At 38.3% G+C, this 27,946-nt stretch overlaps 2 protein-coding genes across 6 annotated transcripts in view; one reads left to right on the top strand and one right to left on the bottom strand.

Moving 5' to 3' along the window:
• lig3 (ligase III, DNA, ATP-dependent) overlaps positions 1 to 598 on the top strand; it is a 159,136-nt gene extending 158,538 nt beyond the window's left edge. For all 3 annotated transcript variants that reach the window (XM_074609994.1, XM_074609993.1, XM_074609995.1), the window contains one exon: positions 10 to 598. In XM_074609994.1, the coding sequence (XP_074466095.1) occupies positions 10 to 243 (234 nt within the window). In that variant the 3' untranslated portion in view covers positions 244 to 598. The remainder of the gene's footprint in view (positions 1 to 9) is intronic.
• rad51d (RAD51 paralog D) lies at positions 98 to 27,548 on the bottom strand. Of its 3 annotated transcripts, XR_012590187.1 has the most exons (12): positions 27,258 to 27,548; positions 27,114 to 27,175; positions 19,768 to 19,886; positions 11,343 to 11,424; positions 11,007 to 11,141; positions 10,829 to 10,924; positions 10,617 to 10,707; positions 8,622 to 8,692; positions 7,924 to 8,091; positions 7,414 to 7,507; positions 6,668 to 6,793; positions 98 to 236 (listed from the first exon to the last, which is right to left on the bottom strand). XR_012590187.1 is itself a non-coding variant. In XM_074610004.1 (11 exons), exons 1-10 carry the CDS (start codon positions 27,337 to 27,339, stop codon positions 6,698 to 6,700), a joined length of 1,014 nt encoding a protein of 337 aa, XP_074466105.1. In that variant the 5' UTR covers positions 27,340 to 27,548; the 3' UTR covers positions 98 to 236; positions 6,668 to 6,697. The 3 variants fall into 3 exon arrangements, 2 of the variants coding, with proteins under 2 accessions (XP_074466105.1, XP_074466106.1); XM_074610004.1 differs by lacking the exon at positions 7,414 to 7,507 and having other exon boundaries at positions 8,610 to 8,692; XM_074610005.1 differs by lacking the exon at positions 7,414 to 7,507.
• Between the last annotated feature and the right edge of the window lie 398 nt (positions 27,549 to 27,946).

Below are 27,946 nucleotides of genomic sequence, written 5' to 3'. Positions count from 1 at the left end.
TTCCTGCAGACGCTGCTGGACATCTTCAGTGGAGTGAAGCTTTTCCTGCCAGTCTCAGTGCAGGACTTTGACAAGCTGAGGCGGTACGTTGTTGCGTATGATGGAGACATCGTAGCGGACTATGACGTCGCCTCGGCCACACATACGCTGGCTGAACCTGAAGAGGACAGCCAGGCCCAGAGAGTCTCACCCAGCTGGATCTGGGAATGTATCCGCAAGAGACGCATCGTCCCTCCCTGTTAACAATAAAAACAAATGGAACACGTTATATCAGATGAACATGACTGTTATGGTTTGTACACGTACTTTTGGGTTTTTCAGTTTTTGAATACTGGGGATGGACATAGCCAATTTAGTGATGACACTTTGGATGAAATGAGGTTTGTTTGATCAAATGTAAATGTACTGCAGATGTAGAGTTTTTGTAAGACTTTTTCAATACAAGATGTAGTTAAAGCAGCCTCACATGAGTACTGTAAATCATGACATGCATTTTACTACGACATAAATCACAGTGGAACGTTTTGAGAAGGATTAACACCCCACCTCATGAACTGAGAACCAAATTTGTCTACCGTTAGGAATAAATAAAATGTCTAACGTCAGTCTAATGCCATTCATTTATACACATACTTTTACAACATTTTTCGACGTACTATACTATTACATTTTAACGAAATTTTTCGACATACTATACTATGACGTTTTTTTTCATTAATTTATCAACATACTATACTATGACTTTTTTTCCGCATGAAATTTTTCGACATACTATACTATGACGTTTTTTTATGAAATTTTTCGACATACTATACTGACGTTTTTTTTCATTAATTTATCAACATATGACGTTTTTTTTCATTAATTTATCAACATATGACGTTTTTTTTCATTAATTTATCAACATACTATACTATGACTTTTTTTCCGCATGAAATTTTTCGACATACTATACTATGACGTTTTTTTATGAAATTTTTCGACATACTATACTGACGTTTTTTTTCATTAATTTATCAACATATGACGTTTTTTTTCATTAATTTATCAACATATGACGTTTTTTTTCATTAATTTATCAACATACTATACTATGACTTTTTTTCCGCATGAAATTTTTCGACATACTATACTATGTTTTTTTATGAAATTTTTCGACATACTATACTATGACGTTTTTTTATGAAATTTTTCGACATACTATACTATGACGTTTTTTTTCATTAATTTATCAACATACTATACTATGACTTTTTTTCCGCATGAAATTTTTCGACATACTATACTATGACGTTTTTTTATGAAATTTTTCGACATACTATACTATGACGTTTTTTTTCATTAATTTATCAACATATGACGTTTTTTTTCATTAATTTATCAACATACTATACTATGACTTTTTTTCCGCATGAAATTTTTCGACATACTATACTATGACGTTTTTTTATGAAATTTTTCGACATACTATACTATGACGTTTTTTTATGAAATTTTTCGACATACTATACTATGTTTTTTTTCATTAATTTATCAACATATGACGTTTTTTTTCATTAATTTATCAACATACTATACTATGACTTTTTTTCCGCATGAAATTTTTCGACATACTATACTATGTTTTTTTATGAAATTTTTCGACATACTATACTGTAGGGGATTTACAAATGGAACAGGTTTGGTTATTAGCTAATTTAATAAATAATATTCATAGAATTATTATTATTAATAAGAATTATTAATCAACATTAATAATGAACGGGGCACCACCCTGGAATCAGGGACCAATAACCAAAACGTTAATCCAGTCTCATAAGGGGATTGTTCACTCCCAATGCCAGTATTTAAGCACTACTTTACACTTAGGAGATGAACGGTGAAGGGTGAATCCGAGCACTGACTCTCATAACCAGCCGTTATTACAATATGAATGCACAATAAACACAGACAACTGCTATTTAAAATAAGACCATTTATTTAAATATAGTGACCTTAATCAACAATAAACACTCTAACAACATTAATCTAAATCAACAGTTATTACAGCAGTAATTACTAATTAACAACACTTTTAATAAACAAACGGACATTCTACAATGCAGCTCTAAGCACTAAACTAGAATTAAACAAAACACAAAGGCAAAAGGAAAGGTGTGTGCGGGAGAGAGGGAGATGTGTGTGTAAGAGAGAGAGATGTGTGTGTGAATGCAAATGTGTATATGTGGTGTGGGAGGAGCAAAGGACACCCTAAGTGGACGTCACCACGCAAGTGGTCACGTCACGCGAGGGGGGGGTTTGCTCGAACGTACAGATCACGCACAAACGGGGTGTGACTCCCACGTGACCTGTAAGGTAATGAGGTGAGCCTATGTGAGGAGGCGTGTCTATGTGTGTGTGGTGTAGGGAGGAGCAAAGGACACCCGCGGTGGACGTGGTGACGTCACGCGAGGGAGGGGTTGCTCGAACGTTACAGATCACGCCCAAACGGATGTGAAAGTCCCGCGTGATCAGTAAGGTAAGAACGTGAGGAGGCGTATCTACGTGTGTGTGCATGTGTGGGAGGAGCTAGGGAAACCCCGAGGCGGCGTCACCGTCACGAGGGAGGAGTTGCTCTGGTGGCGGTAGCGCCACGGAAATTACCGACTGGTACGAACGGAGGTTTAAGTCCCACGTGTCGGCAAAGTGTTTGTTTGTGTGTGGTAGAAGTGGAGGGAAAGAAAGGCGGGGGCGCCTTAAAACAGTATCACAGTAAAACAGTAAACACCGCAGCAGCAGGAATCCTAACTGCCGCGCGAGAGATGTACTAGCTGGGTTATTATCACTCAGATGCTCGGCAGGCAAACTCACGTTAGCCAGCCGTGCACTGGTCTTTCAATAATAAACTACAGCCACAGATCTTCACGTTTAGCAGGAGCTAACACAAGGAGCACACAGTAATCAGAAGGTCAGCAACAGTAAACAAAGCAACATAAACAAGCAAAGCAAAGCAAAGCAAAGCAAGTTAAATAAACAAAGCAAACAGACGGACTCGGCGGTCCGTTCGTTCAGTATAAATCAACAATAGTTATTAACTTATTGGAATATACAATCTCACTAGTCTCTGCCCAGGCACAAGCCTCTTACTTGAATCGCTTCTTCGGAGCGATAGTGGGGTGGATCTTCGTTAATTGGTCCGGCGGCTTCGTGCTGGCTCGGACAATAACGGGCCGTTATGGAGCTCGTCAGCTGCTGAACGGCAGGCTGGACCTCCGTGTGGCAGCGGAGGGGGAATCAGCCAGAAATGAAGGAAAGGCGGTGCGCTCGTTTCCTTTGATGAAGAGCGGTTGTCCTCGGCTTCCTTGGTGAAGCCGGGCTGTAGTCTTCCTTCTGCAGGGATGTGGATCAAAGTCTGATGGACACAACATTATCTTAACTCGTCCAGCGAGGTCAGAAAATGTGGCTCGGTCTTAGGTGAACGCTGAAGCGTGGGGTACCGTGTTGGGTTTGCAGTGGAAAAGGGAGAAAGGGAGAAGAGGGCGATCTCCTCAGGTAGCGTGCTTTTATCTCTTGAGATAGTGGGCGTTTCTCCGGGAAAGAGCCCACGTTTCCTGTTAGCCTCATCCAATGGGGCTGCTCCCGTTTGGATTCAACTGAGATCTCGCGTGAAGACGCGAGATTTCATGAGCTTGACCGTTGGGTCCCCTGCTGTGATCAGGCTTCTGGTTTCCCATGTAGGCCAAGGCTCTTTGTCTCGTGAGGTCCCTACAATACTATGACGTTTTTTTATGAAATTTTTCGACATACTATGACGTTTTTTTATGAAATTTTTCGACATACTATACTATGACGTTTTTTTTCATTAATTTATCAACATATGACGTTTTTTTTCATTAATTTATCAACATACTATACTATGACTTTTTTTCCGCATGAAATTTTTCGACATACTATACTATGACGTTTTTTTTCATTAATTTATCAACATACTATACTATGACTTTTTTTCCGCATGAAATTTTTCGACATACTATGACGTTTTTTTATGAAATTTTTCGACATACTATACTATGACGTTTTTTTTCATTAATTTATCAACATACTATACTATGACTTTTTTTCCGCATGAAATTTTTCGACATACTATACTATGACGTTTTTTTATGAAATTTTTCGACATACTATACTATGACGTTTTTTTATGAAATTTTTCGACATACTATGACGTTTTTTTATGAAATTTTTCGACATACTATACTATGACGTTTTTTTATGAAATTTTTCGACATACTATACTATGACGTTTTTTTATGAAATTTTTCGACATACTATACTATGACGTTTTTTTTCATTAATTTATCAACATATGACGTTTTTTTTCATTAATTTATCAACATACTATACTATGACTTTTTTTCCGCATGAAATTTTTCGACATACTATGACGTTTTTTTATGAAATTTTTCGACATACTATACTATGACGTTTTTTTTCATTAATTTATCAACATACTATACTATGACTTTTTTTCCGCATGAAATTTTTCGACATACTATACTATGACGTTTTTTTATGAAATTTTTCGACATACTATACTATGACGTTTTTTTATGAAATTTTTCGACATACTATATATACTATGACGTTTTTTTATGAAATTTTTCGACATACTATACTATGACGTTTTTTTTCATTAATTTATCAACATATGACGTTTTTTTTCATTAATTTATCAACATACTATACTATGACTTTTTTTCCGCATGAAATTTTTCGACATACTATACTATGACGTTTTTTTTCATTAATTTATCAACATACTATACTATGACTTTTTTTCCGCATGAAATTTTTCGACATACTATGACGTTTTTTTATGAAATTTTTCGACATACTATACTATGACGTTTTTTTTCATTAATTTATCAACATACTATACTATGACTTTTTTTCCGCATGAAATTTTTCGACATACTATACTATGACGTTTTTTTATGAAATTTTTCGACATACTATACTATGACGTTTTTTTTCATTAATTTATCAACATACTATACTATGACTTTTTTTTTCATTAATTTATCAACATACTATACTATGACTTTTTTTCCGCATGAAATTTTTCGACATACTATACTATGACGTTTTTTTATGAAATTTTTCGACATACTATACTATGACTTTTTTTCCGCATGAAATTTTTCGACATACTATACTATGACGTTTTTTTTCATTAATTTATCAACATACTATACTATGACTTTTTTTCCGGATGAAATTTTTCGACATACTATACTATGACGTTTTTTTTCATTAATTTATCAACATATGACGTTTTTTTTCATTAATTTATCAACATACTATACTATGACTTTTTTTCCGCATGAAATTTTTCGACATACTATACTATGACGTTTTTTTATGAAATTTTTCGACATACTATGACATTTTTTTAGGAAATTTTTCAACAGAATATACTATGACTTTTTTCAATTAATTTTTCAACATACTATACTATGATGTTTTTTCTCGACATACTATACATTGACTTTTTATAAGAAATTTTTTGGACATATTTTAACATTTTATTTCCCGACATACTATACTAGAACTTTTTTCCATGAAATTATGACGGGTTTTTTTATAAATTTTTCAACATACTATACATTGACTTTTTTTTACGAAATCATTCGACATTTAACTTTTTTTTTTCGACATATTATACTGACTTTTTTTCCAACATACTATACTATGACTTTTTTTCATGACATTTTTCAACGTACTATTCTATCATTTTTTATTACTAAATTACTTTTTTTTTTACATTTTATAACATACTACACAACATATGACATACTATTATAAATAAAGAAATTTAGCATACAACCTCTGGACAAATATACATATTGGAAACAAGCTATAAAATGTAATACCTCAGAAAATGTAATTGAAGACTTTTTAATAATTTTTAAAGGGCCTAATATGTCATTAAATTGATTTATCAACTTTTAGGACCTGGCGGACACCCTGATATAACAAGCATTCGTTGTTTTAGGAAGGTTTTCCTCCTCTTAATCTAAGTACATTTCACTTTGATTCAAGATCATTAGACTCTGTACAATCCATTGAGATGCTGAAAGGTTTTTACTGCAGCCCCCCATATCTGAATGGCTTCATGGAAAATTCAGATTTTCCTTTTCATCCTTGGGTTGCTTCAGGCTTTGAGGTGGTTTAATTAAATGTTTGAATGTATTGAAGCTCTGAGTGGGCAAAAGCTATATGAGCCTGCTGTGCTTCCCCTGGAAGGCCTTAACGATACACACAAGAAAGGACTTTCTTGTGTGTATATTCCTCCCTCATTACAGGTAGAAAAAACAGTCTATATGTCTATATAAGAAGTCTATAATGTATGCTCTCACACACACACGTGATTTCCAATGAAAGGCTGCAGCAGAGGATTGAAAGAGCATCTCAAAGGAGTGTACTGCAAGAGTCGTGACTTACACGGGCCAATTTTGAAGCTGTTATACATCATTCTAATGACAGTAACAAACCAATGAGCTAATGATTGTAGCAACAATTTGATTTGATTGGAATAAAGTTTAGCAATAATTCTAATATTTGCATATTGCAAAAGAGAAAAAAAAGAAATCAGAAAGACACATTTTGTGCAGAAACATTCATGTACCTTTGGTCAGAGATTTCCAGTTGCTTCTCATCAGGAATCAGTCTCATCCAGTTTTCTCTTTCCTGAGGATCCTTCTTTAGAGCGACTCCACCACTGCAAGTCAAACTCTTCTTTGATGTGACAAGGCTAAGAAGTAGAGCAGATGACAGTGTTGATTTACTAGTTAAAAAAAAAAAAAAACACACACACACAACTGGGCTGCAATATAAAACATTCATTTGGGCTATGTTCATTCTAAATGTGCCTTGTCAAAGCACTTCTTTGTATCGTTTGACGGACCTCTTTTGTAACTCCAGAAAAGAAAAATGTATAATTAATGCCTTTGTGGACAGATATTTATGAGAGGAGGAAAAAGTAACAAAGACTGCAATAATAGACATTTAGTCTCGTTATCATTAAAGCTGCAGTCGGTAACTCTGAGCAAATGTGATTAAAAGTTATTTTTATAAAGCGTTCACTGTATCCAGACAGTAGTGTTCCTCTGCCTCCTCCTAGTGCTCCTAATGGCATTTGCAAGATTTCAAAAGACAACCGATCAAACAGTCAAACTAGGCAGCGCTGATCAAATATGAATCGGTTACTGTAATGCCTATTTCTCTCCTCAAATCTTTTCAGAAACGTCTTGTAGTGAACTGTTTAGCTGTAAAATGAGAGTTTGCGCCGGCCGGTGGGCAGCTGTCAATTAAACAGCTGCATTCAAGTTTGGTTACATCAGTGATGCCGTAACATTAGGCGATGTCAGCGACCAGATTTGACAATGACCGCAGAAAATAGCCAAGAACACTTCAGCAAAGTCCACAGCAACTTTTTACTGGAATTTCCGACTGGTAAATTAGCAGTCTACGAACAGAGAAGGTAACGACAACAATCTCTGTTTATCAATCTGTTAACAATCTCAACTTGCTCACTGGTGGTTTTGCATTTCGTCTCATCTTGTAGATGGACGCGTGTTGCTTTTGGGTAAACAGCTGAGTGTCCTCGATATAAATTTGGCAGAATGAGGCTGTTGTCTGTCACAGCCTGTCTTTGTGAATTAGAATGATAACACTGGTATACTTTTCTTGTAAAAAATCTCGCTGGAAGCTTCTTTTAAATGGAAATAAAGAGCTTCTTTATCACACCAGACCGGTTTTACAAGAACAAACAACTTTTAAAACCTCCATTTTATCAAGACGTTTTGACATTTGCCTCTCAACGAAACCCCTTTGACAGAATCAATACTGAGCTAGATGATGTGCAAGTCAATGCTGCAATACCTGTCTAGAAGACTTGATCAGTGTTGCAGAGCGCAGGCTCGAGTGGCTGACGGCCGTGGCCTTCTCTACTCGCTCCAGCAGGATCCTGGTTCTGGGGACGTGGCCCCATGACACACCGAGGCCCGGCTGCACCTCCCCGCTGCCACCTCTCGTAACATGGTTTGTAACCTGCAGGCCCAGACACCATCATGTTCAGTCGTTTGTTTTGTTCCTCTTAGGGGTTTATCGCACCATTTCTCCATTCTGTTTTATGGATTCGAATAGCTTGCGAGAGATAGTACAAGCTTTAGAAGAGAAATAGCAGCCAGATTGTCCCACTTTTAATCAAAGGGAACCATCAAACAGCCTATCAAATTATCTTTATCGCACTTCAAATAACTCCATGATTTTAGGTGATGGCAAATTTTCTTTGGTGCATGCTTTTTTAATGTGATTAGTTCATATTTTACATAATTAAAACCTCCGGTCATACACCTGAACTAACAAATGGAGTTTTGTTTTACACATTTAATTGTCAGAAATTAGCAACCTTTTGTTTTTAATCTTGATTTAGTGTTCTTAATCCCAAAAAGAGGTTTCATTTCAGCTCTCAAAGTAATAACAAGAGGAAGTATGAAAGGGTTTGTGGAGAGTTTAGATTGACACTGGAAATGCATCTTGCATTCAGAGTAGCACACGTCAAGGACTGTCATCCTTACCAGAGCAGCAACATTGAAGTCCTTAGCCATTGTCTTAAGAACTCCTGCCACTTGGATCATCAAGGACATGCCTGAGGGCACAGGAAGTTATAAAGAGGTTTGTTCGTGTACGGAATATAAGAATGTCCTTCCATGGTTCTTTCTAAGCAATTCAACAGGAGTAACTAAGGCTACTGATGTTATTGTTATGACATTTACAGTCTTTAATATTCTCAGGGTTGACTCATTTTGTTTACAGCCACGCTGGCGGCGGATCTCAGTCCACTACATGGGTCCAAATATTAGAAGGATCGCCATGAAACATTCACAGTCCCCACAGGATGAATTGTAATTACTTTGATGATCTGTTAAAGGCTCTAAAAACCTATTTTCTCAATTAACTTTTTACCATGAGTGGTGAGGTCCTACGTAAACACAACGTTTCCTGCCAACAGTTTTTGTTATTTCACGTGACAGATTGCTGGATTTGTGGTTGTTGTCTTTACTAGGGCTGTCAGAGTTAACACGACAATAACGTTTTAACGCAAATTTGTTTTAACACCACAAATTTCTTTAAAGGGACTGTTTGTAACTTTTTAAGCGTATAAATGTAGCGGGTCGGGACACATGCGCGTTCGCATATGCGCGCTTGCATGTGGCCGGAGCCTCGTCTCCGCTGCCTGCTCTCCTTCACTCAGACGGCGCGCGCGTCCTCGCTGTCTCGCTCCACCTCTAGACGTGAACGCGCGCTCACTCCACACTGCAGAAGAGTTAGTTTAGCTCTGAGAATATCTAGTGAATGTACAGGGGACGTTTGTGCAGAAATAAATGCTGCAGCTCCTCCAGACCAACAGAGGTTTCCCGTGTCTTGTGAAGTGACGGGGCTCCTCAACGAGTTACGTTATCGTCTCGTTACCGACCGGGTGCCGGTGTCTTCGGCTGCCGGCTGCGGTCGGGAGGCGATAACGTAACTCGTTGAGGAGCCCCGCTGCTGAAGCCTGCGCTGAGCAGGAAAAGCCAACACTAGGATCAGCATTGATTCATGGAGAGACCTTCGTCTGGTCAGCTAACATTACTGCCAAGCAGCTGAAATATAGAGTGGTTTTAGCTGACGTGTGTCGCCTCACTGTTTTGAGCGATGCTCGTTCATGTCTATGTAGAGCGAGCAAGCGCGAGCTCGACGCTGACTTTCGTTGATTTCAAGGCCACAGGTGTCGCTGTTAAGAAGCATTTCTGAATCTTACAAATAGTCCCTTTAAGGTACATTTTGAACAGATAGAAAATGTGTGATTAATGCCGATTAACTATGGACAATCATGCAATTAATCATGATAACATAATCGTTTGAGACCCCCGTTGAGAAGACATAAGTTAACATTTTGCGATGATGGCTGTTTCTCACAGTAGTTTATTCTTGGTCGGTAGTCCTTTCATGTTAAATATATTGGTAGGATGAGGGTTAAAGGGTTTATAGTTTTAACAAAATACTTCATAAACCAGCTGTTTTTGTACACTTTAAGTTTTGTACTAAAGCATAATTACATTTCTAGCTTTTTGTAATGTCTTTTCACAGGCGCTCATGGCAGGTTCATTTTAGATTTGAACCCTGTTTCTTTTGAGTGATTGTTTAATTAGATCGCAGTTTTGGAGCTTTCTATAAACAGTTTGCAAAAACGCTGAATTAAATTCACTTGGATTAAGAACTTTAATTATTTTGAATCTCAAGAGGTCCAGTTGAAGCAGCTCCAAGGTTAATGAAAACAGCTCCGCTTAGAACTGATATCAGAAATTTGAGCTTTTTACTCTAAACGGAAGTGTTCGGGGTTTAATGCGACTGTACAAATGTTATTTTTCACACTCGTGACTGGAATTAACTCTGGATGTCATGCTCGCGAAATGTGTGGGAACCCTGTTGTGAGGTTTATTTTACAGACATTTGGTGTTTAAAGGCCCGGGTGTAAACACAGCCTCAGGTGTGATGATGCACTATGATGGACTCGCAGAAAGAGATATCACCTTCATTTTGTTTGCCTCCCAGTAGAGGAGAGATAACAGCTGACACCGAGTCCACGATCACCGCCTTGACAGAGCCACCGCCAACAGACGCCTGATGCAAAATGTGACAAAATTAGATAGCTGAAAATTTGATCCGTTTTCTTTTTCATAAGTTCATAAGTTCCAGCGGGACTGTTGGTATATTTTAAACAAAAAAGAAACTGCAAACAAACCTGCTGAAGCCTGCCACCGCGAAGACCGTACAGACAGTCGAGTAAAGAGAAGACGTTAAACAAACGGAAGATATGGATCCTCTGAAGAGCTTCCATCTGTAAAGTGACAGTTTGTTTCACGTCGTGTTACATTACATTACATCATGCAATATTAGTTTGAGACCCCTTGTCAACTCACCTGCTCCTCTGTGTTACTCGTCTCAGCTTGTAGCATTTGAAGCAAGCGGCTGGCAGTCAGCCCGCCTGTCGTATCGATAAATATCACACTCTGTTTCAGCTGGTAAGAAATGTGCACTGCGACGCCGAAACACACCTAAAAGACGTGACGAGCACGCGGGGAATAGTTTAAAAGACAGCGTGGATAATTTGTGTTAGCTAAACTATAACTTTGAAAAAGAATTATTTCAGCCGGAGCACAATTTCTTATTCTATAGGAGAAGAGGGAATTCTAAAAAGAGGGAATTTATGAGGCTGAAATTATCAGTGATGGAGAGGGAAGGTAGGAAATGTTCACCTGAGATTTGCCACTTCCTGGGCCTCCCGACAGCTCTGTTATCTCTCCGGTATACAAGCCTGAATCCAGCAGTTTATCTAGGCTGCAAGAAACAAGGTGCAATTCATTACTCACAGCTGCCATCTGATGCAATAAACTATTAAGTCCACGTACATCTGTGGAGCCAACAAAAACTGCAGTTGGGTGAATATAATACAAACAGAGCTCGCATTAGGTTCCAGACTAGTCTTAAGTTTGGCCAAACTCCTAATTTCAGTTGCGGTTTCATTGCTTCTTATCAAGCTCAGCCACTGGCTAAGTCTTTCAAACTGAATCAAAGTGTGTGTGTGTGTGTGTGTGTTATTCTTGTAATCAAGTGAGCAAGGGTAAAAGGACATTGTTTTGTTTGTTTGTAATATATTTTATTATTATATTATGATATATATATTATCGTTTCTTTCCCCCTAAAGGGAGCGCAGCCTCGGCGATGACGCCATGCTGGTCTGGTCTATAGCTTGGAGCCATAAAGCCCCTCTTTTATATATTTTTTAGGGCACAGCAGGGGAACAAATCAGAGTTCAGCGTCTTTGGATTTATTGTTGGTGCAACCAATTACATTTGGTCTACATGGGATTGTCTTGGTTGGTCATGAGCGCCTACTCTAGCTGATATATTGCTGGTCTGATGTATATCGTATGCGTCTTAACCACTAGATTCCACCAAAGGTCAAAAGTGGATCTTGAGTTAAGATTATTTTGTCAAACTTCTGTTCTCCAAGGTCAAAATTGTACTTTTGACACTCGGATACAAGCCTATGCTCTCTTTAACACCACTCTGCTAAATTAATTCCCATTTCACCATCCAACATCTGCAACTTTTACTTTGGAAGAATAGCCTTGGCCTTCAGCGGGAACATTGTGAGACATTAACTGTCTTTATTCAGACGGATATGCTGAGTGAAGTCTGTTCTTAGGATTTCCAGCCTTGTCAGTCTTGTTATGGGTTCTTTGTTGCTGCCTTGGGTAAATCTTCCCTGAGCTCCACATTCATACACCCCAGGTCGTTTATATGCGACCTCTTCCACCTCCGTGTATCTGCTCTTTTTATGAGTCCACACAGCAAAGCAACTTGAGCGATAAATCATCAGGGGTCCATTAATTTCCTACTGAGCCGAGTGAACAGAGGTTCAAAGTAGGCCATGGTTGCAAGTTTCACAATCAGCTGTCAACAAGCCAGTAACATTTCTTTGCTACCTTAACTTTACTTTGCCAATCTTATTTCATTTTGTGAACAATAGTTCTGCCAAGAAAGTGCACAATGGGTGTCAGGTTTGTTTACAGCCTGTTCAATCATCCCAGCTGTCCACAACTTAAGTGTCCAGGGTTCGGGATGTAAAAGTCCCATCATGTTGTCCTCAGACAATGTTACGTGACTGGCAGTACAAAAGATGAGCAACAGCATCATCTGGTTCTTTGATAAGATGTCTAAAGGTACGAGTCTATACACATATATTGTCAAATTTAACACGATAACACGTTAACTAGTTTTAAATCAGTTTTAACACCACTAATTTCTTTAATGCATTCAGGCAACTGTGATTTTTAGGTTGTAGCAGGCTCAGTTTTTAAAGCTAGAGTAAAGATACTGGTATCATATGAAACTAGAAAACCTGATGATCCCATTGGCACCAACCATGTCATGATAGCTTGTCACGAAGGAGGTAAAATAACGCTCCAAACTTACGCAAACTTTTGGCGAGGAAAAACTGGCATGGCCATTTTCAAAAGGGGTCCTTTGACCTCTGACCTCCAGATATGTGAATGTAAATGGGTTCTATGGGTACCCACGAGTCTCCCCTTTACAGACATGCCCACTTTATGATAATCACATGCAGTTTTGGGCAAGTCATAGTCAAGTCAGCACACTGACACACTGACAGCTGTTGTTGCCTGTTGGGCTGCAGTTTGCCATGTTATGATTTGAGCATATTTCTTATGTTAAATGCAGTACCTGTGAGGGTTTCTGGACAATATCTGTCATTGTTTTGTGTTGTTTATTGATTTCCAATAATAAATATAAACATACATTTGCATAAAGCAGCATATTTGCCCACTCCCATGTTGATAAGAGTATTAAATACTTGACAAATCTCCCTTTAAGGTACATTTTGAAGAGATAAAAAAAAAATCAGAGGTATAAAAAAGTATTCTATATCATATTGGTTTGTGTTTATTGGTGTCAAACATCAATACTTTTGAGTGCTGACCCAAATATGTCCACAGCATGTAGAACCAAAAACTGTCAACCACTGATCTGCTGTCATTGGCAGCACACAGTCACACTCTTCTTTCTGTTATAGTGAAATAAATGACAATTTATTCAGTGGAATTCTGTATTTTATCTTTGAAATGATATGTTTCTACAACACACACTGATGCATTAGAGAATACTAGATTTATTTTTGCACAAACTGCAGGTATTTCTATTTGCACCAACTCTAAAAGAATGCTCTTGCACTCATATTTTGATCGTCAGCGAGGTATTGTTTGCTGTCGTAATACTTTAACCAACTGTTCTATCAGCAGGGGAGTGTTTTGATTTGTCTATGTTGACGCTCAGTGATCTGTGCAGTTTGTGGAATCTCATCATCTTCGCCTGCACGTGTGATGATGGATGTGACAGCGATGCAGTTAAATCTACATAGCCAAGGTCCTTCAGCTTGAAGGTTAAGCATCACTGGAAGCCTGTGGTTGGTTAATAGTGTCTCTCATCACCTACGGCGTGATAGTGAAGAGGAGAATTGGTGGGGATGGAAGTACTTGCATTACTCCTGTGTTCTGTGACAATGGAGCAAAGAGGGTTGCACTTAGGGTTGTCAATAACGACTAATCTTCTACCGATTAATCAATTAATCTAAATGATTAATTTCCTTCCAAACAAATCTTATATAAAGATATTATAGTAGCATATCAAAATGTGTTCCCCATATTTTTACAGTACACTCACCGTTTGTAATCAAAATTGATAGACTCTGCTATTGATTTACGATACAGTAGCAAGGCGGCATAAATCATCAGCCGGCGGTGGGCTGCAAAATGATCGGCGTGTTCTGGTCGGGTGAGCGGGGGGAGTGCATGTGACACAGAGCCGGTTGGAAATCGGCAAAGTTTTCCTTCAAAACACTTATTCAATGTAATTTCTAAGGTAGCAGGCAGACCATTTTTTGGCTTTATGAGTTTAGTTCAACATGTTTTCATCCCAACTCGTTACATAACGGTCACGCCCATTGGTGTCGCGTCATGCCCCTTGGCGGTCACGTTATTTTCAGCATCAAAACCACTATAGTTACCCTTAGCGTCACTTTAAGTTTAGGCAACAAAAACACTACAGTTAGGTTTATGAAAGGACTACATGGTTGGGCTTAAAACTATTACATTTGTACTGTGAAAATGAAACTGAACGTTGTGAACTTAACGCACGGGACACAAACAGTGATCTCCTGGATGAAAGCGTTGTGTTTGTTGGAAGGTAAATTACGTAATTATGATGTGCTCAAAAGTAATCTTGTAAAATTTAGTTTTTTGGCGAGAAACTTAAGGCGGATCATCAGGGATTAATAATATATTTGCAAAAACCAGTATGCAACAAGTATATTAAGGAGTGTATGATGAATTAAATGGGATTTATTGTTTTACTTTTGTTTTTTACCGGGGTACTGAATCGGGTATCGAGAATCGTGAGACTGGGATTGGTATCAACTACTAAATTTCTGGTATCGTGACATCCCTGTTGAAGAAAATTTTGGATTTTCATATTAGTGTCTTTTGCAGCTTCATCGTGAGAGTCACTAACACTGAACTTCAGGACTGAATTCATCATGAGAAGACTTTGACGGAAGACAATGTTTGCCATTTTCAATGAGGTTTTAAGTGACTGAATCTTATCACTTGATCACACCCAAACATTTCTCCAAGTAGCCTATGCATGGCATTAAAACATCATTGTGTCATTACACCATCAAGCGTTGACAAAAATATGATGTAAGCTACATGATACACAAGCTGATGACAGCAATAAACCATTATCAGCCCTTATCGTCCATCCTGTTAGTATGACAAATCACCGCAGCAGCAGGAACTCTGATACGGTCTGTTTAGTTTTTCTTTCTGTTTGTCTTTGTGCTGTTCGATAAAAAATAAAAATGAGTGCAATTTATTATTCGTTATTAATGATTATACTGTGTTTGTTTGTTAGGATTGAGCTGTGATGGAGGTGTATGAAATGCAAGTTGCTTTTGCGTGTTTTTGTGCTGCCAAAGACTGCTTCTTAATGATATTTAAAGGAGACAGATAAATAATGGTATACAGTTAAACTATATTAGTTAGGAATAGACCATTCTGACAGTCCAAGAAAGGTCCCCTTACCCATGTTACTGTGCATTTTAAAAGGTATTATGACCTTGACCAGATAGAGACCTAAGTATAAAGGCTTGATAACACATTTGGTTATTTTATTATGTTTTATTCAGAAGGTTTTCTCTGAGCTCTTTGGATTTCTGATTGAATTTCTGACATTTCTATTACTTGGTTGAAATAAGACATATAACTTCAAAAGTCCATGTCCATCACATTCATTTTATCCATCTCTGGGCTCAAGACTTACATTCACTGTGCATATATCAAAGTGCTGGAAGAAGAGAGGCGAACGGACATTAAAATAATATGCCAAAAGGTGTCTAGCAGCAGACGTGATTGAAAGCTGAAGAGTCCTAACTCTGTTTGCAGCCTTCGGGGCTTCTGGCCTCATTTCATTCAGGCTACGTTCTCTCAGGACAAGCTGTAAAATAGTTTTTAGACCACAGTTATATGCTGTTGTAATGAACATTGTTTTCTACATCCAGTTCACTGATTCTGACGCAGAGACCAGCGAGATGTTCTTTTCTGTCTATGCAGCCGTGAAAACTAGTTTCTCACAGATTCTCAGAACGTCTACTCTGAAAAATACTTTACATATTATACACTCAGTTGCCTTTAGACCCTGACGCACCAAGCCGGTGATCGGCCGTCGGACAGTTTGTGGCCGTCGGTGAGTGTCTGTCGGCTTACTTTTTGCAGTCTGTCCCGTAGGGCTGACCAATAAATCGTATTTTCATCGTCATCGCGATATGAACATGTGCGATAAACACATCACAACGCAACACGATGATTAAGAAAAATCATTTTATTTAAGGATAGTTACTGAAACCCCGTATTAAACGTAGACCGTAAGGTTAGTAATTATTATCCCGCTGCAGCCTCTCCTCTGCGTCGGAGCTGTGGAGGAGTTCTCCACAGAGACGGTGAAGTGAACCAGGTGACGTTACTGCATTAACGTTAAGTATAAAGCTAATACTTTATCATTACACCTGTTCAACAAGCATAAATATGATGAAACGGTTAAACATGTAAGAAAGCAATATTTCAATCTGCTCTGTCCGCTGTCTCTCATCCATCGCCGCTATGTTTACACAAGCACAGCGCGTTAGTTCGGCGGCTAACAGCGAATTGTAAACAAGTGTAGGTTATTTTGTTGAGTTGTGAATAGCTTTAGTTCCCTCTAGTAAACAGTGTACCAGTGTTAGTGTCCGGGGAGTTTATTGTGAAGGGTGGAATGGAAGCGGTGATGCGCAGTTGTTGACAAGGTCTTACCGTCTTGGTGCAGACTACGGAGCCTCCGTGTTATTATCATCAGGTTTGTTTAAACTGTATAACACAGGTGTGCATATAACTTTATGGTCATTTTGGAGGCTGTGGTTTTGTGGTGCAGTTGAGCTGTATTGCATTATACTGAGCAACCCCATTTATATCACTGAAGATACTAATAGGGCTACAACTAACAACTATTATTATTGTCGATTAATCTGTTAATTATTTTCTCAGTTAATCGATTAGTTGTTTGGTCTATAAAATGACAGAAAATGGAAAAAGAATTAGTCCAAGATGACGTCCTCAAATGTCTTGTTATGTCCACAACTCAAAGATATACAGTTTACTGACATAGGAGCAAAAATGTAAAAATAGAAAATATTCACATTTAAGAACCTGGAATCAGAGAATTTTTATTTTTTTGTAAAAAATTACAGATTAATCAATTATCAAAATAGTTGGGGGTAAATTTAACTAGTTGCCAATCGATTAATCTTTGCAGCTCCAGATACTAAATATTAGAAATAGCTCTCAGTAACGCAATACTATTAAACAGCATCACCAACTGCAGCCCCCAAACTAACCATTAGTTGAGTCAACACATCCCTAAAACAGTTTCAACAACACTTTTAGGTTTAAGGTAGGATTTATTGCAGAGCTGATGTATAATTTAAACTGCATTAGTTGTAGGTGTACCTAATAAACTGGAGCTAAGTGTATGTTTCATTACTCTGTCTCAGCATAAACCCCACACCATACTGACTGTGACACCACGGACAGCCAAGAGCATCATTCATCAGTTCATCTTTCCACCAGTAGAGCGCAGCCAAGACACGCACATCACGCCGTCTTTACTCACACGGCTGATTCAGTTTCATATCACTAATCCAAAGCACTAACTAATTTATGAAAACCACTTAAAAGGAGGCATAGAGAGAGAGAGAAAAAACACCTGTGGTCATTAATTATGCTGTAACAGTGAGTTTAACTGTAGAAAAGGTACCATCCTATAAATTATGCCACGCTGGCCCATTTCACAGATTTGTCCGGGGCAGTCTGTGTCCTGGCTGAAGAATATTTCCCCTCTAAAAGTGGAGAATTTATCTGCTACGCTTTGTGCTACGACTGCATACAGATAACCGAAACTTGTGATGCCAGCAAACTTTTCATTGGGATGCAGTGCCTCAGTTTTACAGGTAATTTCTGAATAGTGCTGTAATACAATGCCATGCTGGTAGCAGAAGGATTTTTGGTTTCTTTCAAGTCATTACATTTTTATTTTCTGATGTACCATAAAAATGTTTTAAAGGACTTGTCAGTCTGTTTGTTTTTTTTTAGCAGAAAGTAGTCTAGCTTGAGGCCGAGTTAATACAGCCGATATATCAGAAGCCACTTTAGGCTGCGTTCAGGAGCCAAATGGAACAACAAGCGAAGATGTCAGCTCTAGCTGCTGAAATGTAGCACACATGCCATTTCTAAAACACTCTATTGCTCTGCTGTATTTTTATCTACAGCCACCATACTCCAGATGCATATTCCACAGGCACAGGTCAATGCAAATTCGATTTTAACAACGCTGAAAAGATTTTAGTTTGATCAAATGGATCGATGCAGAGGAATCTGGTTACAAAAAACATATATTATATTTGATTTTTATTTATCCTGTGATTGGGGACAGTCTGAAAAGCTGAAGAGCAACTGGCAAAAATGACTTTTAAATGCACCCTTTGCTCCAACAATGGTAGTTTAATTAGGTGCAGCATGTAAAACGTTTTGTTAAAATCAACAACCATGTCCTTAGAGTTTCAAAACACACAGAATATAGCTACTACTACTACTAAACAAATCAAAGACTTTAATCTGAAATAATTAGGGCTGTCAAAGTTAACGCGCTAATAACGTCTTAACGCAAATTACGAGAATCCTGGAATTTCACTGGTATTGGTATGGACTACTAAATTGGTATCTGCTACTACTATCACTAAACAAATCAATAACTTCAATCTGAAATAATATCAGGTGGTAGGGGTGCACAGATACCCGATACCAGTATCGGGTATCGGGTCTGATACTGTGCTCATGTACTCGTACTCGCAAAACGGCTCCAATACAACGGCACCGATACCACTTTACAGTGGTGCGCCCAACCCACCGGCCTTCACTTTCATTGCGCCACAGGGTTTTGCTTGCACCCTCTGACTCGCGCGTGCATTAGACCTTTGTCCACGGTGCAGCGATGTCTGGGCGGGGAGCGCTGAAAAGCTGCGGCCACGAGCCACCTTCGGCCCGAGCCTTTCCAAGCCGACCTAGAGCCGGTCGCGGCGCACCGCCTCGTATGCGGGACTCCCCAGCCTGCCGAGTGTCGCTCACACCCTCCAGCTGGCTGTTAACGAGGGTCTTTTGGCACAGAGAAGTACTCGTATCGGTACTCAGTATCGTCGAGTACCCAAATGTAAGTACTTGTACTTGTACTCGGTCTGAAAAAAAGGGGTATCGGTGCATCCCTATCATGTAGCATTGACGAAGAAGCCACTAGAAGCGTTAAAAAGCATCACCACAAATTCCCTTTTGCCACTAAACTGAACACTGGGGGAAAATGTCTTTTAATTCAATATGCTGAGAACGGTCCTCAGGAATACATATTTGGATTTTGGAGGTGAATCTTCCTTTAAGCTCTTGTGGCACTGAGCCCACCGTTAAATCCCCCAGCCCTCAAGAGACAAAAGCAGTGTGCTCTGCTGTGTGTGCAGAATTGTCTTTACCTTGGATTTCCAGTGGAGAGGATGGCTGTTGAGCTCAATAGTTCTTCATACAGATCAGCGCCTGACACGGGGAATGCTGTATGTTGGGCCAGCAGCACTCGGCGGATGGCGAACAGAGCCTGAAATACAAGAAATAACAGCATAGAAGGTTCACACAAGTGCTGCATGGATGAGCCACAACACAACATGTACTCATCTACCTCAGCTAGCGTTGCCAGATTGGGTAGTTTTCTGCCCAATTGGGCCATTGTGATTATAACCCAAAAGCATGAGGTAACATTTTGGCGACGAGTGAATTTTTAACAGGAGGGACAGACCCGGCTCATTTCGTTCACCCGCTACTAGGAGAATTTTATACAACCAAGACGAAATTGACAGAAGAGCGAGACTCAGAAGTTCTGTAGTCGCAATACAAATCCGTCTACTTCAGCACCACGGACAGCGCCATGGATTTATCAATACACAGCACAGTTAGACTGCTGATATGTCAGAGCCATGGTCGGGGCCTTAGATTCTAACTTACTGATATTTCAGAGCCATGGTCGGGGCCATATATTCTAACTTACGGATATTTCGGAGCCATGGTCGGGGCCATAGATTCTAACTTACTGATATTTTGGAGCCATGGTCGGGGCCATAGATTCTAACTTACTGATATTTCAGAGCCATGGTCGGGGCCATATATTCTAACTTACGGATATTTCGGAGCCATGGTCGGGGCCATAGATTCTAACTTACGGATATTTCGGAGCCATGGTCGGGGCCATAGATTCTAACTTACTGATATTTTGGAGCAATGGTCGGGGCCATAGATTCTAACTTACTGATATTTTGGAGCAATGGTCGGGGCCATAGATTCTAACTTACTGATATTTTGGAGCCATGGTCGGGGCCGTAGATTCTAACTTACTGATATTTTGGAGCAATGGTCGGGGCCGTAGATTCTAACTTACTGATATTTTGGAGCAATGGTCGGGGCCGTAGATTCTAACTTACTGATATTTTGGAGCAATGGTCGGGGCCATAGATTCTAACTTACTGATATTTTGGAGCAATGGTCGGGGCCATAGATTCTAACTTACTGATATTTCAGAGCCATGGTCGGAGCCATAGATTCTAACTTACTGATATTTCAGAGCCATGGTCGGAGCCATAGATTCTAACTTACTGATATTTCGGAGCCATGGTCAGGGCCTTAGATTCTAACTTACTGATATTTCGGCGCCATGGTCGCGGCCTTAGATTCTAACTTACTGATATTTCTTGTTACTCAATTGTCTTCATTGTTTAATATCAATGTTATGTTGTACTATATCATTGTGTTGTTTTACTAATAAAACAGAAAAATAAAGTTGAAATGTCCATCACATGTTCCCAGAAGCCAAGACGGATTCCAAGCAATCAGTCTTGTCTGCATTAATTTGACAACCTGTTTTTATAACTTTGGATATACATATGCATGTATGTAACATGTATGATTTGTGTTTATTCCTATGACGTGTGTTACTATGCGTGTGTGCATATGCCTGCGTGGGCATCAATAGGTTGTTGGTCCATTTGTAGTGGAGATGATTTGCTCTGTGTTTTGTTGTTTCCTTTCACCTGCCCAAGGGCTACAAATGGAAATTAGCAAGTAACTAAATCTGGTACAAAGCATCTTCTCTTTTTTGAGATGAATGTATTTTTGTACAAGGTCCCTGATATAAATTCATTTAATAAAATAAAAACTAAAAGGAATCTTCACATTTTCCAGCCACCAGTCAAAAAACCCAATTATTATCCATTACACAACAATATAAAAAACAAGAAAAGCAGCATATCGTCACATCTGAGAAGCTGGAACAAGCAATTATTTGACATTTTTGTTTGATAACTTAAAAAGGGCTTTAATCATGATTTTCACGTCTTTGATTTGAAAGGGGAGAATCATTAAAATATGTGAGTTTAAAGTGTTCGTATTGTGTTAAGATGGCACCAGCAAGAAGCCGAACAAAGGCTTTCTCCAGTATCGGAATACTTCAATGTGACATCTCCCAACTATGCATATTGCTTATCTTGGCATTTTAATTGATCGCCCAACAAGAACACTCACCGCTCTACACAAGCATATTAACTGTCGCATTTGTTGCCCAATTAAAATAAACACTGTCACTGTTCAGTTGAAACACACAAAACCTCCCTTTATTTAAATTTCACAGCAGTAAAATAAAGTAAAACATTCATAGTGACAGACTATATGAACTGGAACATATGACAATTAGGCATCCTAATCATAATGGAGTCATAATAATGTTGCAGATTGATAATTATCACCAAGTCAACATTGATCTTGACATGGATTGAACCATATCCCACCTACGGCCAGAACAACAAAACAACAGGGTCCCAGAGAAACTCAGTGAAGGAGAAAGGAGGGTTATGTCTAGGTCATTACGGAGCTCATCGATTCCTGCTGTATATTGTGAACACCTGAATCCCCAAGAAATTAACCTCGTTTCCACACAATTGGCTGAAATGCTTCAACAAAGCTTAATTTCAACGTCGCTACTTAGAACTGCACTCCAGCAAATTAATAAAAAGTTTCACACTAAATCACATACTTCTTGTTTTTTATTTATTAGGGAGAGAAATCTAAAACATCTCAGTCAACCATAAGCACTAAATCCCACACGGTGATGGCACAGAAGAACAGTAGTCATTACGTGATTGGATTTCCACCGGCCGATCAATCAGATTGCATACTGATGATGATACAAGAGCCTCTGAAGCTGAAGTTTTCCACATGAACGTGCAGCTTTAAAGATCGAGTGAAATGAGAAATACATTCTCCAAGTTCTAATTATGTGTCCCTGTGTTAATTATTCTGCAATCTCTTCCTATCTCTCAAATATATCTGACATATAAAACAAACTGTCACTCGAAGAGACACGTACCAACCACAGATATAAATAATGACCACAAAGAGACACAGGACTACAAAGAGACAGAAAACGACCGAAGACACAAAACAACTACAAAGAGACACAAAACGACCAAAAAAGACAAAATGCCTACAAGATACAAAATGACCAAAAAAGACACAAAAGGACTACAAAGAGACACAAAGGGACTACAAAGAGACACAAAATGACCAAAAAAGACACAAAATGACTGCAAAGAGACACAAATTGACTACAAAGAGACACAAAATGACCAAAAAAGACACAAAATGACTACAAAGAGACACAACAGGACTACAAAGAGACACAAAGGGACTACAAAGAGACACAAAATGACCAAAAAAGACACAAAATGACTGCAAAGAGACACAAAATTACTGCAAAAAGACACAAAATGAATACAAAGAGAGACAAAATGACTGCAAAGAGACACAAATTGACTACAAAGAGACACAAAATTACCAAAAAAGACACAAAATGACTGCAAAGTGACACAAAATGACTGCAAAGAGACACAAAATGACTGCAAAAAGACACAAAATGAATACAAAGAGACAAAATGACTGCAAAGAGACACAAATTCACTACAAAGAGACACAAAATTACCAAAAAAGACACAAAAAGACTGCAAAGTGACACAAAATGACTACAAAGAGACACAAATTAACTACAAAGAGAGGCAAAATGACTGCAATGAGTGACAAAATGACCAAAAGAGACACAAAATGACTGTTAGAAAAGGTATAAAAAGTATAAAAATCCCACTCTTTTCTTCTCCCGTAGAATGTTAATATATATTTGGTCTATTCATATTGAACTCAAGGACACAAACATGAATGTATCCAATCAAATGTCATATGGGGCATCCAGCCAACCCCTCCCATCACATAAAACGGCACTTGACTGTTAGTTTGTGGGTCACAGTAGCTATCAGAGCGATATCACGGGTCATCGGATATTTTAGCTTTCAAAAATGCTTTATTACCTTGGCTCGCATGTTTTTAATAAATAAATATGTGACTGTCTGAGGAACCTTGAATGAATTAGCTTGAGTGCAGTTTGAAGCTACAGTATTTGAGGTTTGTACCTACCACACTAACATCCCACTGGATCTTACAACATGTCTACTGCATGAAAACACATTTGTTAAACAGGCTGGGTTGCTTTTAATGAAAATGAAGAAATACCTCAAATCACTTACTGCTATTTAGCAGGCTTACATTCTGATTAGTCTGGTATTCTGGGCAGAGAGGATTTCCTGCTGAATTCATGTCCAACAGCAGAAATTTATTTGGGGAAAATAAGGCAAATCTGTGGGGTCTCAATTAGTGGGAACATTGGCGCCCCAATTTGGGACATTGGCTCATAAGATGGGTGTGTTTTTACATAGAAAGCTTGCCTTGAGCAGCTTTGATTGGACTGTAGCAAACTGCTTTAGTCAGATGTGTTGGTGCAGACGTGTTGGTGCAGATGACCTAGCATTGACCTCCTAGCTGTTGTAATGTGTGCGTACAACAATGGTTCAAATCAACAGCAGGAGTCTGGTGGACCAGTGGGAGGCTGGTTATCAGCTCAGGGGAAGCCTGCAGGCTGAACATGCTGGTCACTAAGTCGAGGATGAACCTGCTGCTGCTGCAGGCGGTGATGGAAAAAAGAATATTCGAAAAATGTAATGATCTCATGGGGCGGAAAATACTTCCATTCAGTCTGTGATGATGTCTTTTTTTTGTTTTAAATACTTGACAAATCTCCTTTTAAGGTACATTTCAAACAGATATAAAATGTGGGACCAAACAACTAACTGATTAATTGAGAAAACAATCAACAGATGAATCAATGCCAATCATCATTAGTTGCTTCCCTACACTGAAAGGTTTAATTACATGTAGCCAAATGATTGCAAAGAGACACAAAAGGACCAAAAAAGACACAAAATGACTACAAAGAGATACAAAATGACTACAAAGACACACAAAATGACTACAAAGACACACAAAAGGACTACAAAGACACACAAAAGGACTGCAAAGAGACACAAAATGACTACAAAGACACACAAAAGGACTACAAAGACACACAAAAGGACTACAAAGACACACAAAAGGACTGCAAAGAGAGACAAAATGACTACAAAGACACACAAAAGGACTACAAAGACACACAAAAGGACTAGAAAGACACACAAAAGGACTGCAAAGAGACACAAAATGACTGCAAAGAGACACAAAAGGACTACAAAGAGACACAAAAGGACCATAAAAGACACAAAATTACTACAATGATATACAAAAGGACTACAAAAAGACACGTAAAGGACTACAAAGAGACACAAAAGGAATACAAAGAGACACAAAAGGACTGCAAAGAGACGAAAAAGGACTACAAAGAGACACAAAAGGACTACAAAGAGACACAGGACTACAAAGAGACACAGAAGGACTACAAAGAGACACAAAAGGACTACAAAGAGACACAAAAGGACTACAAAGAGACACAGGACTACAAAGAGACACAGAAGGACTACAAAGAGACACAAAAGGAATACAAAGAGACACAAAAGGACTACAAAGAGATACAAAAAGACTGCAAAGAGACACAAAAGGACTACAAAGAGACACAAAAGGACTACAAAGAGACACAAAAGGAATACAAAGAGACACAAAAGGACTGCAAAGAGACGAAAAAGGACTACAAAGAGACACAAAAGGACTACAAAGAGACACAAAAGGACTACAAAGAGACACAAAAGGACTACAAAGAGACACAGAAGGACTACAAAGAGACACAAAAGGACTACAAAGAGACACAAAAGGACTACAAAGAGACACAGGACTACAAAGAGACACAAAAGGACTACAAAGAGACACAAAAGGACTACAAAGAGACACAGGACTACAAAGAGACACAAAAGGACTGCAAAGAGACACAAAATGACTACAAAGACACAAAAGGACTACAAAGACACACAAAAGAACTACAAAGAGACACAAAAGGACTGCAAAGAGACACAAAATGACTGCAAAGAGACACAAAAGGACTACAAAGAGACACAAAAGGACCATAAAAGACAAAAAATTACTACAACGATATACAAAAGGACTACAAAAAGACACGTAAAGGACTACAAAGAGACACAAAAGGAATACAAAGAGACACAAAAGGACTGCAAAGAGACGAAAAAGGACTACAAAGAGACACAGGACTACAAAGAGACAGTAAACACTGTAGTCTAGTTGTAATTGCTGTCGATGTTGACCGATGACCTGGCTCGCCATGGGTGTACATAAGAAGCCCCTCGGGGGAGGTCTGCCTACATTAAGGGTAAACTGTCCGTTAACATTAACTCACCTAATGTAATCAACTTACACGAGGAGAAAGTCATGCTGCGTGTGGGTGAAACATTGTGAAAGATCAACATGATATTCATGAGCCTCCCACGTTACGCTGTTTATGCCAAGTATTAAGTGTGGGTGTTTAATTCTTTCTAACACTGCAAAAGAAAGTAGTGAATTTGATTCATTATAAAAGGAAATTATGTAAAGTTTGTAGGGGTGTAAAAACAAATAAATAATGATAATCGATTCACCTATGTATCGCAATTTGTTTACGATTTTTAAAGCTAACAAAATATGAACCATTTAAATAGAAGGAAGTATAAAAATAGGAGCAGTATATACACTATTGACAATAAACAAACTATTAACAAAAATTACACAAGTGGAAAATGATATTGCAGTGAGAATGAATGAATGAATGAAAGAAATTCCACCTGAAAATATCAGGTTATTGTCAGAAAATATCAGCAAATATCAAGTTATTGTCAGCAAATATCAAGTTATTGTCAGAAATATCAGGTTATTGTCAGAAAATATCAAGTTATTGTCAGAAATATCAGGTTATTGTCAGAAAATATCAAGTTATTGTCAGAAAATATCAAGTTATTGTCAGAAATATCAGGTTATTGTCAGAAAATATCAAGTTATTGTCAGAACATATCAGGTTATTGTCAGAAATATCAGGTTATTGTCAGAAAATATCAAGTTATTGTCAGAAAATATCAAGTTATTGTCAGAAATATCAGGTTATTGTCAGAAAATATCAAGTTATTGTCAGAAATATCAGGTTATTGTCAGAAAATATCAGCAAATATCAAGTTATTGTCAGCAAATATCAAGTTATTGTCAGAAAATATCAAGTTATTGTCAGAAATATCAGGTTATTGTCAGAAAATATCAAGTTATTGTCAGAAAATATCAAGTTATTGTCAGAAAATATCAGAAAATATCAAGTTATTGTCAGAAATATCAGGTTATTGTCAGCAAATATCAGGTTATTGTCAGTTTTGTAACCCCTTCTATGTGTGTTGACCATAAGACCACTTGTACCCCCCTAAAGAAAGATAAATACCTTATATGACACAGAGCATCTCTGAGCAAGTTCCTCAATATCAGATGAGACCACGTCCTCCACTGTGAACACAACAAACCACCTGTGTTACTGCAGGTTAAGATGAAGCATCCTCAGAAACAAACACACCTGGCTGTCACTCACCTGTTTTAATGTCTGCAGCTCGCAGTTCACTCACTAAGTCCTCATCCAGTCCAGGACACATCCCTCCTCTCAACACCACCATGGTCTCACACAGCTAACTCACAGAGCTAACTCACTTTTCACCCTCTTGTGGTCGTTTTAGACAGTGTGAATGACTTCCTTGAGGCTCCTTCTAAAGTTCACGACGACACAAACCGTGACAATATTTAGTTTTGACAATCTAACGCTGTTAACAAACTTTTCCGACTTGTTTCGCCACCGCAGCACACACATGCTGCTTCGAAAATATGCGAACTGGCTTCAACTTCCTTCCTGCTTGCCGTAGTAAAGTTCAAACCGCGGTGTTTTCTGGGTAATGTAGTTAGGATACTGTTCCAAAAGTTGTTGAATGGTTGTTTATTTTTGTGTACATTTCTGTTTATTCTCGTGGAGACTTAGCCTTTATTTATTTATTTATTTATTTATTTATTTATTTATTTATTTATTTATTTATGTTTTATTTATGTTTTAGTTTAGTTTGTTGTATTCCTGTATACATTGTCATATTCATATTCATACTCCACATGGCACCCCAAATATATAGGGTTCTTGGGAATATGTTATGATTATGTATGTATGTACACGTGTTTGTATGAATATGTACAGTATGTATGTATATATATACATATATATACACTGTATATATATAT

Source organism: Sebastes fasciatus, chromosome 16 (assembly GCF_043250625.1).
Source record: "Sebastes fasciatus isolate fSebFas1 chromosome 16, fSebFas1.pri, whole genome shotgun sequence".
Lineage (NCBI taxonomy): Eukaryota > Metazoa > Chordata > Actinopteri > Perciformes > Sebastidae > Sebastes > Sebastes fasciatus.
The sequence above is the reverse complement of the archived record's forward strand: the minus strand, read 5'-3'. Positions and strand labels throughout refer to the sequence as shown.